Source organism: Python bivittatus, unplaced genomic scaffold (genome assembly GCF_059951505.1).
Source record: "Python bivittatus isolate LINGU-HERP-01145 unplaced genomic scaffold, Pbiv_v1 ctg000310_np1212, whole genome shotgun sequence".
NCBI lineage: Eukaryota > Metazoa > Chordata > Lepidosauria > Squamata > Pythonidae > Python > Python bivittatus.
Window position 1 is genome coordinate 3,195,643 of NW_028277054.1, and position 15,648 is coordinate 3,211,290.

Sequence of the window (15,648 nt, forward strand, 5' to 3'; positions counted from 1 at the left end):
GATTCTTAGCTCGGCAAAATATAAACTCTTTAGGACAATCATGTATATAGTTCCATTGAATAAAAGACAGATGAGGATTTTCATGATGGAATTTGCTGGTTGGGAAAGAAAAAGGAACATGGGCCATGTCTGCTTATGCAAACTCAAACAGCTGATGGATATTAGCAGCTTGTATGAGAAACAGCGAAATATACAAAGCACAGGGATAATAAAACCCTTTCAACCTGACATTTGATCAACATCGAACGGTTCAGCCTTGTGGGATTAAAATGCTGGTTCAGATGAATTTACACCTTGCATCCCTCTTTCCGTGCAGAACCGATCCAATTCCAAAGCAGTTCTTGTCAAAGTCTCTTTGTTGGTACATGCACCCTCCCCAGGTATATAAAAGTCTCAGTCATAGGACAAAATAAAAAAATGGGGAGAAATGGAGCAGAAGCTGTTCATTGTACTCCAGAGTAGTAAAACCTAAGTGGAATGATTTTCGGGGTGGTCAAAATAAAGGGACAAGGTCCATGAATTGCAACGTCCTTCTTTTGCACAGCTGTCAGCACCTGCTCACTTTTGCACCTGCTCATTTCTCTTCATTGCTAAAGCTTCTTAGAACTAGAAGAATAAGTGGACAGTTGGGACCCTGAAGGGCAGTGTTTTTCAGTCTTGGCAATTTTAAGAGGTGTGGACTTCAACTCCCAGAATTCCCCAGCCAGCATGTTTCCCAGTCCACATATCTTAAAACTGCCAAGTTTGAAAAACACTGTGGAGAGCCATGGTGGTAGCTAAAAATCAGGAGGAGTCTGGTAGCATCTAACGAAGCTGATGCCTTTGAATCAGATGTGTTAGTCTGAAAAGGTGCTACCAGACTCCTGATTTTTGATAGGACTCAGTGCAAAAGGGGCTAATCCAGAAAGTGTCCCAGGATCAAAGCAGCTGTCCAAGAATCAGAACATCCATGCCTGTTTCTCCGAGGTGAATCTTGGGGTGATGGTGGAATAGAAGAATTGGAGGAGAAGAATCAAAGCAGGAACGCCCAAGCCAACTTTTCTGACCAAACAACCTGCAGTAAGCCAAGTGCATGGGGCCTTCCTGGGTGTCTGATGAGAACCCCTGATGAACCCCCAAATGTGTTTATTCCCAAAATGTCATCCACCCTCTTAATGACTCTGGCTGGCTTATCCTCTTCAACAGCAGAAAACCGGGTGTATTTACTGGCCTCCAAGAAACTATCCTTCTGCTTATTAATCTTCAGGAGTGTGGCTCTAATACCGATCATGTGAGACTCTGGAGTTAAGAATGGACTCTTAACAATGTGCACCAAATTGTTTCTGAGCACACCCTCCCCCTTCGCTACCGTTGTGGCCACCACCACTTCCCTACCACCACACCCTGCTTTCTCTAGGGCTTAAGAGGAGAAAATCCCAAACCTTCACATCTAAATGCTCTGAGAAGTCCTAGCCTACAGAATCTCTTCCCCAGCTCTAAATCTCTTTCAATTCAGGTTAAGCTTCTCTTTTTATTACAGATTATAGGGATCTCCCACTGTATCATTCTAGGTTATCCTTTTAACACATTTTGCTCTTTCTAGCTAGGGTTATTTTCTGTGGTTTCATGGGGTCAGGAAAGAGCTGTCTTTGGTCTTTCTGCTTGATTCATCCCTAGACCAAATCTTTGCTATGTTTTCTTGCAGAAGCCCTTGGTGGTCCATAGTCTGGGCACCTACGCACTGGAACTGCCACAAACAGAAGGTAAGAATGTTTTTTATGAAATTAAAAAGCAACTGTATTTGTGTGTTTGTAGAAGAGGACTCTAGATCAGTTTTGTCACTCCCAGGAGACTAGTGCATGGTGATGATTATCTCCATGTTCACAGAGAAGAAACATGAAATATGTTTTTTATCTGGGTTGACCTGGATAATGCCACAAATATAAGAACCCATTCATTATCTGCGATATAGCCTATGAATCTTCAATGATCTTCAACTTTCTGTCCAATTTTGCTTTCTTATTCTGCCCAGCTAAGACTTCTTGGCAGCTTGGAAACTTAGGAACCGTGAAACTATAATAGAATAATTTTACATATTTTGGATGTCCACCACAGACATTTTTGATCACTCACCGTAGCAAATATTTTTGTCATATTCTATAATGTGTATATGCAAGCAAGTTCTGTTATGGGAGAATGGTTGCAAGAGCTTTGGAAAAGGGCAAAATTGATTTATTTAGTGAAAGGAACATAGGGAAAAATACTGTATAATTTAATGTGGTTACCCTAGAGTACTTTTGAAAGGCATCTTGAAAGTATAAATTACTATAGACTTTTTTCCAGCTTTATCATCTCCAGTAAGGGAAGAGGTAGTGTGCAACTCCTATTTTGTTAATATTCAGATTAAGATTGATAACAAAAGGAACCAAAATTGGGAAATATTTGATCTCTTACAGAATTTTTTGATATCAAGGTGTATTCTTCAGGGGAAAACACACTATTTGTTAAAGTATTTTCTATAGTCCATTGAGATGCCTCCACATTGGTCTCTAGAGATGAATAAAAAGTAGCAGTTTCATACTTGAGGATTATTATGGAGTTTCATTTAAGGAAATCAACACATACTCATTTGCAGTAAAAGAATAAAGGTTGAAGAAAAGAAGAAATGTGACATTTCTTACAGATTTAGGATCTGGGTTTTCTTTATTTTCTGCAAATATGCTTTGACACCTGTTTTAGAGTACTCAAAATTAACAAACGTAGCTTGATTAAGGTCTATATCTACCCCTATACCGATCTTCTCTAAAATATATTTATAATTATTGCAGAGTTTAAACCAGGTGGTGCTACTTTAGTCAAGACCACACAGATAAAATGGACTGCCCTTTTTCTCCCAACATTAAAATAACAGCGCTAAGGGTGTTATCAGTAGCATTTTGAATTTCTGTGCTTATTACAAAGACACTAATATAGATCCTCTTTTAATTTTAAATTTTCTACTGAATATAGATACATTTACAAGTGTTGAGTTATTTTTCGTTGCTGTTAAAAGAGAAATAATTGAAAGTTGATGTTGAATTCTTTTTTGGATTAACGTACGTATCGTATCTCTAAAGTGAGATTATCATGCTTAGACTTACCTAAAAAGCAACAGATCAACAAAAGAAAAACCCAAGGCTTTTGTGTGCTTTAAAGGATTCTCACTGCATCCTTCCCCCACTTTATAAAGCTATAATCCGAGATGCAGGAAAGAGATGACACCCCTTTAGAACAGCAAAATATCTGGGGCAAAACAACATCTGCCTATTTCGCTAAGCCCCAGGAGAAAAGTCTGTAGTTCCTTAGATTAAGAAGCTGGTATATTTCAATCTGTGAAATATTCAGTCTCCTTCATATATTTGAATAGCTATTTGATAGTTTTCTTTTCCACTGCTTCCCTAACACAAATTAAAGAATTCTAAATTCACATTGAAAGAGAAACCATCTTTTAAAAATCAAAGGTGTTTTGTCCATCCATTTTAAGGTACTGTTTTTGGAAAACAAAAGCAAAAAGCAACATACAATAATTTAAAAAATAATAATAAAGAGGGAAGATCAGTGAAAATAACGGGCTGGATGTATGCAGAAGGCAGAATCTGATCGATAATACCTGCATTTGCAGCGCGTGCTAATCTCGGTTAGAATAAACCCGGGTTAGTTTTTTATGGTTTAGGGTGCTGTGTAAATCCAGCCCTTTTGGTGAGCTTAGGATTCAGTGCAATGTATAAACCCAGAACATGGGTTAATTCAGTAACCAAGTTAAGGAGGTTGTGTAAACACTGCCATTCAGTGCCTAATTTGTCCAGACTGGAAAACGGGGATATTTTTCCAGTGCTCTGAAAAAGATACTTAAAGAAAGATTAAAAACACCCCTTGTTAGATTTCCCACTAATAAGTGTAAGAGTTTAAATCTGAAATCCCCACCCATTTACCCAGAAACCGTTTTCCATAAACTCATTGGGACTTACTTCTGAGTAAATTTGCCTAAGATGGGGTCTACAGCTAACCAGGTTATGTCTGTTATCAGGTGCAAACAGCTTCATTATAGAAGGAGTATTTCATTATTTAGAAACCTTCCACCAGCCTCCTTATCTTAAATGGTTTTAAGGACCGAATAACCATGTAAACCAATGTTCTTTGTTGTTCTTGAAGAACAAAAAGGCTAGAATGGAATGATAAAAATCAACTCAGATGTTCTTGATTTAATTATCACAAGGCCCACCGAAAGGCCCAAAGTGATAAATACTCAGGCAGGGATCCAGGGACCTGCGATGATGATATTGATAACAGGGGTTTACACGTTGATTATTCAAGGCGCTGCACGTTCATCATAATATTATAGCCAGGGCAAGGGGTGAGACTATGGGGGGGTGCGCTTCCATGTCCCATAATGAGTCATTGATGAAGTCCTCATTGGAGGGCTTGCTTAATTGTAGGTCAGCCTTATGAGTCAGGTTAGCCAGCTGAGTTTACCGAAAACATTAAACCTTAAATCCAGGTTAACGGAAAGAAGGGGCTGTGTTTACAAAACTTGAACTGATAAGCTCTGTGGTGCCTTAAGGGGATGGTCTGGTTCACACAACACATTAAGACAATGGCTGGTTTTCTCACCAATGATCCAGCCGTGCCTTAGCCTACTCGGGCATGCTGTGCTAACCAAGTCCCTGGTTGTTTAAGACTCTCGGACAGCAGATTATTTTTAAGTTTCTCCTTATCGATTTGTGGACCGTTCCAAATCCTGCATCCGACACCATTAATACCTTGGCCGGGTTCGCATCTCTTACACATCCTCCTTACAGAGTCTTCTTCCAAGTGAATATTTGCTGTCAGTTAAAATCTGCCTCATTCCCCCAGAATCCACAGCTCTTCAACAGAGAGAACAAACACCTTCAAGTGTCCCTTATGCAAAACCCTTTCTTTTTAAAAAAGAAAAGTGAAACTTTTGCAGACCTCTCCTTAGACAGAGAGCTAGAAAAGCTGATTTTGCCCCCCAGGTTTGCCTCCCCAGCAAGCAAGGGGTGGAAGGTGTTGAAAGGCAGTTAAATGCCTGTCTGCCACTTCGCCAGCCACCTTCGCCCTCTTCCTTCTTTGGGTGTTTACCAGGCCAATCCAAGCTGTTAATTGAAAGGGGTCGGAAGCCCAGGCAGGTTTTCAGACCAGGCTTGGAAAAACGTTAATGGTGTGGCGTTTATTTGCTCTGTCCCAAGGGAGCGACTACAGCTCTTCCTTGGACATCTCACCAGCTGAAGACCAAAGCCAGGGGAGTGAGTGGTGGGGCAGAGAGAAGGGAAGGTGGGGAGGGGAAGGGGCAATTCAAACAAGAGAAAAGAAGACTGCGGAGCAGTTGTAAACCCTTCTAGAATGATTTTGGGAGGTGGAAAGGAGAGGAAAGAGGGGATGCAAAGATGTAGGGGTTGCCTGTAAAAATTCAGCCCTGCAAAATCCCCCCAGGTTGCTTCCCTCGATTCCTCTGGCGCTCCAGAGGCAGATTTGAAGGGAGATCCAGAAAACGTGTAATTTCCTGAAAGGCTGAGGATTCAAGTTCACAGCCTTTAATTGCCGCTGATGGCAAGGAGGTTCAGAAACTTCCTCTTCTCTCTCCCAGCTGCACTTTCATTCACATCCAATTAAGGAAAACCACCAAGCAGAAAGATCAAACTCCTTTTCCGCCTCTCTTTTCTGCAAGGAAGGGCGCTAGGCTTGCTTCTGGTTTGGGCATATCGCACCTGACGGTTCAGATTCCGGTTTTCTCTTCTCGCATGTAAGCTGGCCGCCCACTTTAAGAGAAAGAACCCGGATTATCTCCGTTTTGCAGATGAACACCCCCAAGGTTATTTGAGAATGGGGGGGGGGGGTGCCAGCCAGGAAAGTCCATGTTTTGCAAGCTGTCCTAGTTTAGTCTTTAAAAAGTTTTTTAAATCTTTTTTTGATGGTTTTTATTAAAAGATTTTACATACGTAGTAAGAAATACATTCAAAGAAAAAAATACAGGGAAAAAGGAAAAAGGAAGAGATAGGGAAAAAAGGAGATAGCAAAAAGGAAAAGAAAAGAACAGAAAACATGAATACGTATCTTTAAAGAAGTGGCTTCCGATCTTTCTCTCGGCAGTTATATGTACAATTCTAATCAAACCACTCTCTCCAAAATTGCGTCATAATTCCCTTCTCTCTATAACCTCTTCTTTCTAATCACCAAAACCGTAAGTCACAAAGTCATTTTCTTTCTTAGGCAAAAAGTGGGGGAGATGGGCGGCATGCAAATTTAATAAAATAAAATAAAATAAAATAAAATAAAATAAAATAAAATAAAATAAAATAAAATGTCCATTGGAGTGTCCAGTCATTGATGGATGTCAGTAGTGACCTTTTTCTAAGCTGGCTGGGGGAATTCTGGGAGTTGAAGTCCACTCATCTTAAAGTTGCTAAGGTTGAGGAACCCTGCTCTAAGCAAAGAAGTCCATTTGGCCATCTCGGCAAGTTCTGTCAATTTCCCCAAAATAGGCTTCAAAAACCTTGAGGATTTTCACATGATGCCAGCTGTGTCTCTCCATCTCCCGCCCTGATATTTATCCGCCCTGGCTCTGAAGACTTCCTCTTTCTTCTTCCTCTTTCTTCACCCAGGGAAAAGAATGACCATTTGAAGAAACTCACAGCTGGCAAATTGGAGTCTCTTTTATGCCCTTGAGGCCACAGCTGAATGAATGCATTCTGGTTTTCAGGTGGAAAATTCCCAGAATTCCTAGATAGCTGGCGGAAGATGGGGAGTTCTGGGAATTGCAGTCCCAGCACATTCCGAAGGCTCCTTTTATTTATTTTATTTGGTTTTCTGGTTTAAAATCTAACCCTCTGATTACTCATTTATTCTCTGTTGGCGACCCACTTTCAGTTTTTCCAACACACAATCTGGCTGGAAGGCAGAGAAGTTGCGTTATTATTACTGTTATTTTGTTTTACATTATGTTAGTTTTGCTTGCTGCAAGCCTATTTTTACACATCTCAGTCCTCCTCCAAACTGTCATTAACCTGTTAAGCAAAATAAATGATATTAAGGTGCAATTTCCTCCATGGCACCATGCTTGGTCTTTCCTAATCACAAAAAGAGGAGGGGGAGGGGGAAAACATGCCCACTATTTTTCTTGTCCCCCCCCCCCCCAAATGACTTTTCTAGACCAGGAAGAAAAAGTAACAATCGGGAAATGCCAGGAGACTTGCAAGGAATTAGGCTAAATTCTTTACCCTTATTAAATAAGATGTCCACAATGTTTCTGCTGTTTGCTGAGTTTTAGTTAGACTCCAGGATAGACTGAGGAATAAAGGAAAGGCTTAGAAATTAACTGTGGAGTGCTGGATCTTAGGTAAACAGCTTTGTTTCCTGATCTTGGGTGGTACTGTTATTACTCTGTGATGTGAGAGAAAAACACTCTGTACATGCTCACCCTAACTACTGTCTGAACAGTAGCATCCAGAGTTTTAAAGAGCCCACCTTAAATGTATTCAAAATCACATAGCAGTCATCCAAGGAAGAGAATTTGCTCTGGGTGCTCAACCCATCTCCCAACAACCCTGTAAGGTAGGCATTAAGATGGCCCCCCAGACTGTAGATGGGGCCTCTCCCACCCTGTTATTTTCATATGCACGCACAGGTTGTCACACGAAGTCATGCCAGAACCAAATAAAATCTTGAGTTTGACAGGGAGTGAAAACTTCTCCAGAAGTTTAATTCCAGAAGAGGGAATTAAAGAACCCCATTGGGGGGAGATGGGCAGTTGAAAAATTTAATTAATTAATTAATTAATTAATTAAATTTCCAAGTCTGAGCTTTGCAGTGTTTGGGTGCCAAACTTTCTGAAAGAGCAAAGCCATGTAGACTCTCCACCTGCCTCTTTGGGGGCCCTGCAAAAAATAAAAACAAAAACAAAGTCCAGGGGGCATCCATAACATTTAATGAGTTGACTTAACCTGTTCATTTACATAAGAATAGACCCCAAAGAGTGGCACTATCTGGCTTGCTGGTGCTCATTAGCTTCCTCTTTTGAGTTGCTAAAATCCCAGCTCTCTTGGCCCCTCCTGCCTATGTCCTTACCTCTGGGTGGAGGGAGGGGGTGGGTGGGTTTAAATGCTTCTGAGAGGGTGGGGGCCACAAAGTCAAGTTTTGCCAAAGACCAGGCTCAGCAGGAGCTCCAGCAATGCTGGAGAGCATTGGCTGGCTTCTGCAAGGCAACCAAGGAGGAGGCCGGTTGACTTCTCCAGGTCTTCCAACCATTTCTGAAAGGTGCGAAGGCTCCCTCTGCTCTCCATTGGCCCGTCTGTTCTCCACCTCTGCCGCCTTGGGGCGGAGACCACAATTCGGCTGTGTCTCTTTTCTTTCCAGCTGCTCTTGGATGCTGAGTGGCCAGGATAACCCAGGAGGTTTTCTTCTCAAAGTTCACTGAAGCTGAAGGCCAGCAGGAGCATCGCCTTGACTCCAAGCCCAAGGAAAGAGTTGGAGACATCGCTCTTCTGAGCATGATGTCCTACATCAAGCAACCACATTATGCAGTCAACGGATTAACCTTGGCTGGAGCCGGTATGGACTTACTGCACTCAGCCGTTGGATACCCCAGTAAGTGGATTTCCGTTTTTTCTTCTTTTTGAGGTTTTTCAGTATTGAATGGGTGGCCATGCTCTAGACACTGAGAGTGAATGTGGCTGGTAAAGGAACGAAATCCTCTACAGTTTCACACAGTCCTCCCTTGAAACTTCCTAGACTGACTTATTTCATGTTCAATAAATCAAAAACATTTGGGGGGGGGGTGACAATCACCTTTAGAATGTAGAAGCTCCCATTTTTCCATTCACAGAAAGTTGAAATGGTGAGTTTTGCTTTTTAATTTTCTTTTACCAATTTTAAAATTTCCCTTTCCCTAATTCAGAAGGCACAGCCTGTCCTTTTCTGAATAAAAATAGGGAGAAGAATGTGGGAGTTTTCCTCCTTGTCTGGAAGATGGCTAGGATGAAAAGCAACTGCCCTCAACCTACCATTTTTTGGCTGAACTGGAGTTTCAGTCATGCATTTAAAAAATTATGGCCATGATCTGCCCATTGGTTAGTTCATTTCACTTGTGTGGATTGTCAGAAAAAAATTACGGTTCTGCTTCTCCTCTTCCCCTGAAATTATAAGGAGAGAATGGCTGATTCTCACCCAGGAAGTCTTGTAAGGAGGGAGAAGTTAACACTAAGAAGAGAAAATTGGAGGACTGGATTTTTTTTTTATCCTGCCTTTATTATTTTTTATAAATAACTCAGGGCAGTGAATATACCTCATGCCCCTTCCTCCTCCTATTTTCCCCACCACAACAACCCTGTGAGGTGGGGTGGGCTGAGAGAGAGGGACTGGCCCAAAGTCACCCAGCCAGCTTTCATGCCCAAGGCAGGAGCGCACATGTTGAAGTTGCCAAATTTGACAAATACTGAAATAAATTCTTTGTTTACAGAGGAGTTCTCAGTTCTTCAGGCATAAAGTCACCTTCTTGTCTCTTGAAAAAAAAATAGGAGAGTTTAAAAAGTAGATTGGAATATAGAAGGTGGGGCAGGTTGTTTGCTGTTCAGAAAAAAATGCAACTGGATTTTTAAAGACAGCTCAGAACCATGTAAAAAGTGCAGTCCCCCAAAATGTGGACTTTTAAAGCCATCCTTCAAAATTTGCCGTTGCCTCCATAAAAAGAAACGCATGGCTTGAGAAGGGCTAAATATCTAAGGCTAAATGAGCAATAATTATTTGCAACAAGGGTTAGTTTTTCTGGAATGTATTTTTATTACACCGTTTGCAAACTGAAGGAAGCATTCAAGTAAAATAATCCATAAATGAGGAAGAGGAAAAAAAAAAGATTCTGAGACGGTTTCATGCAAATTATGATTAGCTATTTTTTAAAAAAATCTATAGTACTTTTTAAAATTATTCTGTCTCCACATTATTTCTTGATTCCATTGTGTTCACTGTTCTGAAAACCAACATTTCTTTAGTAATCTTTTTCCCACCCATCCTTTGAGGAATTTGGTATATGTACCTGGAATTCCCAATAAAGTTTAACTGTGGAACTGTACAGGTTGACTTGAAGCCATCGTCTTTAGGATTAAACTCCCACTCCACTTTCCTAAAATCTAAGCCAAACATTAACAAGCAAAAATCAGCAGAGAAACTTAACTGGATATTTTACACCCAGCCAGCAAAAGCAACCAACGTTATTGATTATTGATATCGACTCCGATGAAATAAAGATCTGTAACATAATTCATGAACACTCGTGTGCATGGTGAAGATCCCTGTTGAACCATGTTGCCTTCTGGATTTTTGTTTTAGAAATCTCAGCCCTGTCTACAGACCTGGGAGTCTGTGGTGGTCTTCCATTCAAATATTAAGTCCAACTCAGCTTAGTTTGGGGGGCTCAGCCCAGGTCATCTGGATGCTCCATGAGATGAACCTCTTCAGAGCAAGGAAGGATGACACCAGCACTGCAGATGTGTTGGACTACACTTCCCATTGTTTTCAGCGAACGTAGCCATTGGCTGGACAGAGAAACAATCTACAAAAATTATTAGTGCTGGCCGCTGAATGAGGCTGTCTGGGGATGAAACCAGAGCTACCACAAGCTCTGAAGATGGGTGGATGCTGGCTGGGCAATTCTGGGAGCTGAAGTCCACATGTCTTCATGTTGCCATGGTTGAGAAACACTGGTATAGTTTGTGGTAGCTCTGGTTTGATCCCCAGTCAGCCTCATTCAGCGGCCAGCACTAATCATTTTGGTAGATCGTTCCTCTGTCCAGCATCCTCCTCCCGTGTAGCTAGCAAACCCATCTGGGAGAGCGATGCAGTTTAAGCCTTACATTTTTAAAAGGCCGTGCGCCAGGAAGAAGGGATCATTTTACATTGCATTTTGCTGATCTACCTGCCCAGTAATAATAGTTAAATATTCCAGAAATATAGAGATACAGAAGAAGGTTTATGATTATCCTAAAAATTAAACAGAGTTACAAATCCAGTCAGGGGGAATCGCAAGCTCCTTAGCAACCCTTTACACCAGTGTTGTCCAAACTTGGCCACTTTAAGATGAGTGGACTTCAACTCCCAGAATTCCCCAGCCAGCAGGGCTGGCTGGGGAATTCTGGGAGTTGAAGTCCACTCATCTTAAAGTGGCCAAGTTTGGACAACACTGCTTTACACGCTGAACGAAGGGTCGTAAGTCGAGGACTACCTGTACTCCTACATAGATTTAGTGCCTTCAGGTCAGTGTTGACTCCTGGCGACTGCTTGGACTAGCCCCTGCAGTTTTCTGGGCAAGATTTCAGAAGTGGCTTGCCCTTGCCTTCTTCCTAGGGGTGAGAGAAAGTCGCTGGCCCAAGGTCACCCAGCTGGATCTGCGCCTAAGGCAGGACTAGAACTCACGGTCTCCTGGTTTCTAGCCTGTGCCTTAGCCTCTACACCAAACTGGCTCTCACTTACCACTAGTGTTTGCTTTTAGAAGCTGGTTTAATGTCTGCCTTTAAATCACGAGGCAGATGAAACACTAACCAGTATTATTTAGGGAAATTAATGACCAAGCTTAAGGGGTAAAAGAACGCAAACAACAAGAGGAGGACTTTTGTGGGATGGGGTGGACACAGACCATAGGCAAAGATGGAAGTGGAGATGGAACCAGCCTGGTTCTGATGGCAGAACATGCATTTTTGGTCCTCTCTGACCCTGTTCCTTTTCTCTGGCAGCCACTCCACGGAAGCAGAGGCGTGAGCGCACGACCTTCACACGCGCCCAGCTAGACATCTTGGAGGCACTCTTTGCCAAGACCCGCTACCCGGACATCTTCATGCGCGAAGAGGTTGCCTTGAAGATCAATCTGCCTGAATCCAGAGTCCAGGTGAGTGTTCTGCCAAACTTTCACCTGTTTTTATATTACTGTTACGTTTTAATTTAGAGGTGAAATATAACAAACTACAGTGATAGTACCACAAAAGAATTGTCCATAATAGTAATTAGGACAGTGTTTCTCAACCTTGGCAACTTGAAGATGCGTGGATTTCAACTCCCAGAATTCCCCAGCCAGCGTGCATCTTCAAGTTGCCAAGGTTGAGAAACACTGGATTAGGATGAACTAAAATGTAAGAGAAAGTATAGAAGAAAAGATCCATATAAAATTAAAACTAGTACAACCTTTTAACATAGTATTAAATTTAGTCCATATGGAAACATAATCGTTCCATTTTTAGAACAGAAAGACATTTTAAAAATTGACAGAGAACAGGTATCTTTATTTATTTATTCATCAAATTTGTCACCACCCATCTCGTGAGACGACTTTGGGCGTCAACAAGATAAACAACAAGATAAAAATTTGGACAACTTTGGACAACAAGATAAAAATTAATTAAAATACAACATAAAAACAATCCTAAAAATAAATAAATTCCAAGAAGATAGAAATCTTGAATTGGGGTGTCCACGGAGTGTGATCAAAAAAGTCAAGATGGTAGAATGAGGGATCCTTTTTTTAAAAAAAATAAGTAAAGTAAATATCTCAAGTCACCTGCTTCTGTGTTTTTCTTTTACGGAGAGAATGATCTAATTCTACATAACAGGCTATATGCATTCTTGTTGTGATGCTTCGAAAATAATTCAGAAACAAAACCTGGAATTTCTGCCTGCCCAGAAATTTCTGTTCATTAAAGCAGCCCAACTTTTTTTCAAGTTTCCTGAAAGAAAGATGATGCTCTTTCAAAGGACGCTTAGAAGTTAATCAGCTCTTTAATCAGCTTTCACATTTTTTCAAGTTCACACCGAAACCTGAAAGAAACTGGGTTTGCTTTAAAGGATACAGAGCAGTGCTGGCCTCACAGAGGTCCAAAGGACTTCTTCCAAATACTTTTTGAAGCACGCCCAGCCCTAATACACATATCTGAAGTTCAGTGTGCATTGCAGAAGGTAAAGTAAGACTTTGCTGAGATAGGTAGATAGATATTTTTTTTATTTTAGTCCAAGACTAGGGATAAGAAATAATTACAAATGTAGCAACAAATAACACACTGCATAAAAGGCGTCCTAAAATTTAAAATAGAGGAGCAAAATGGGGTTTAAATCAATGGATGAACTTTTATAACACCTGTGATGTTAGTTAATTCCTAGTAAGCATGGTCACAGAAACAGATGTTGACACCTGCTCGGAGCCCTGTGCCTGTTTCATGGCACTTAGGGTTGCCTGTCCCACAGGGGAAACCAAGGCTGATCCTGTTCCTTCCCAGCAGATGCTCTGGCCAGCCCCAGTCAGAAATCATGTCTTTCTTAGGAAGGGCTCAGCCCCATGAAATTTCTATAAAAGACCTCTTGCGCTATTGCAGTAACCAGTTCCAAGATGTTAGGTCTGACAAGCATGGTGGTAGGTAGGTAGGTAGGTAAGTAGATAGATAAATAGATAAATAGATAAATAAATAGATAAATAGATAAATAGATAAATAGATAGAGTCACTCTGCAGTGAGATAGGCAACACATCTGAAAGATAGACAGACAGACAGCTTGGACTGCAATTTCAGGAATCCTGGTTTTGTTGTTTGAGTGGGTTGGGAAAAAAAACTTCTTGTACTGATGAATGAAATAGCTGAAATGTCCTGGAGGTTTGGATGCTGGTGGACCAGGAGAATTCAGTGTGAGCTGTTTGCTCTAAAGTTGAATCTCAGGATTTTGACGTGTGTCCTGTGCCCTCTAGTGGACAGAGGTTCTCCCCCACTTTGTCCTGCAGATGTTTTCCAGTGCAGTCAGTGGTTGGGAATTCTGGGAGCTGCAGCCCCACACATCTGGAGGGAAGGCTGCCTTCATTAGGCACCTGTTCCTTGGGCTCCAGCCCACCACTGGCTGGTTGGGGTTCTTTCCTTCCATCAGGGACCACCCTAACGCCTTCTGTACTTGCTCTTGTATAGTCCAATATGCCCATGATGGACCTCCACCTTTTCTAGCGCTCTTGGGCAATTTGTAAGCCAAATTTGCAAGCAGCGTGGAGACCACCCTTGTAGATGGCAGCTGGCAGTTTAGCAGGGACAATCTAGGAGTCCCATCACTGTTTCCTAGATTCATGGAGATGGTTGGCTCATGAGATGGTAGCAATGAAAGCCCAAACCCTTTCGTTGTGAAAATAGATTGAATAACTGAGGCCTTAAGAAGATGCCCGGCCAACACAAATAGGTTTATAGCTCCTGATCCCCCTTAGTGCTTTCCGATGACATGATTGACCCTTGATTTCCAGACTTGGTCTCCCTGTGTTGCATTTAAATGACTCCTCCGCCCAGAGAGAAACGTGACTGTTCTTTTTAGTTCTGCCCTGAGTCCTCTCCTGCCCCGTACATCTCATTCTTCTTTTTCGCAGGTGTGGTTCAAGAACCGCCGGGCCAAATGTCGCCAGCAGCAACAGCAGAGCAGTGGACAGGCCAAAGCCCGCCCTGCAAAGAAGAAAACCTCTCCTGCCCCAGAGACCAGTTCAGAAACCAGCGCCAATGGGCAGTATAGCCCTCTGCCAACAGGCACGTCGGTTGCACCCAGCTCGAGCGCCAGCGCCACTGTCTCCATCTGGAGCCCGGCCTCCGTCTCGCCGCTCCCAGACCCGCTGGCCTCTTCCACCACCCCCTGTATGCAGCGATCGGCAGCCTTCCCCCTGACTTACAGCCAGGCACCGGGTTACACCCAGACGTACGCTGGGTCTACCTCCTACTTCAGTAGCCTTGACTGCAGCTCCTACCTGTCCCCCATGCACCCCCAGCTGTCAGCTCCAGGAGCAGCGCTGAGCCCTCTTGCCACCCCAACCATGGGCAGCCACTTGAGTCAGTCCCCAGCCACCCTCTCCAGCCAGGGCTACAGCAGTGCAGGCATGGGCTTCAGCTCAGTTGATTGCCTGGACTACAAAGACCCCGCCGCCTCATGGAAGCTCAACTTCAATGCTGCTGATTGTTTGGATTACAAAGATCAGAGCTCTTGGAAGTTCCAGGTCTTGTGAAAGCGGAAGGGGCGGGGGGCAAGAGCATCGACCTAGCAGGAAACTCGTTTCCCTTTGCATTGTATTTGGGGACCACCCTTTTTTCCTCCAGTCTTGACACGAGGCACACTCTGCATCTTTGCTTGACCTTCCCATCTTTTCCTTTCCCTCGAGGAGAATCCTTCTTCTTTTTCCCTTGTCCAGCACATCTAAACATTTGCCGTAGCTTTCTTTTTCTACATTGTTTTGGGAAGCCAACCGCTTGAGGAGTTGGATCTGGGAAGTTAGGAGCCCAGGGCTGGGACAGGAAGCTGCTTTAGATCGGGATGCCTGGCTGCTAACCCAACAGCCTCCCAGCTCAGTTGGGATGAATGCCTGAACTCGTGGAAGAGATGAGCCCCAGAATGTGGAAGGACATCTCACTCCAAGCAGGATTGGAATCAGTTCATTGGAGGGTCAACAGCCACGGTGGAGACCAGTGAGGGCTTTCCAGAATTTAGTCTCAAAAGCATTTTGTTTTTTCTGAACATGATATTTCACCACCACCACTATCCACTAGGTTAGCAGGTATCCAATGGACTTACAGTGGCATTGGAAACCAGCATCAAGCAGGAAGAAATCAATCTTGTCGGTGTAGAGGGCT

General features: G+C 42.7%; 1 protein-coding gene across 1 annotated transcript; it reads left to right on the forward strand.

Annotated features, from left to right (window-relative positions):
• The first annotated feature begins 1,051 nt into the window (after positions 1 to 1,051).
• On the forward strand, positions 1,052 to 15,026 carry CRX (cone-rod homeobox). Its single transcript, XM_007426982.3, has 4 exons — positions 1,052 to 1,742; positions 8,389 to 8,619; positions 11,757 to 11,908; positions 14,403 to 15,026. The coding sequence occupies exons 2-4, from the start codon at positions 8,523 to 8,525 to the stop codon at positions 15,024 to 15,026; spliced, it is 873 nt and encodes a 290-aa protein (XP_007427044.1). The 5' UTR covers positions 1,052 to 1,742; positions 8,389 to 8,522.
• The last annotated feature ends 622 nt before the right edge of the window (positions 15,027 to 15,648 follow it).

Bases quoted from the DNA above. Each gene is read 5' to 3' on its own strand.
- CRX (XM_007426982.3), top strand. From the start codon at position 8,523: ATGATGTCCTACATCAAGCAACCACATTATGCAGTCAACGGATTAACC. The intron at 8,620-11,756 runs GTAAGTGGATTT...TTTCTCTGGCAG, and splicing joins CTCAGCCGTTGGATACCCCA to CCACTCCACGGAAGCAGAGG. The intron at 11,909-14,402 runs GTGAGTGTTCTG...TCTTTTTCGCAG, and splicing joins TGCCTGAATCCAGAGTCCAG to GTGTGGTTCAAGAACCGCCG.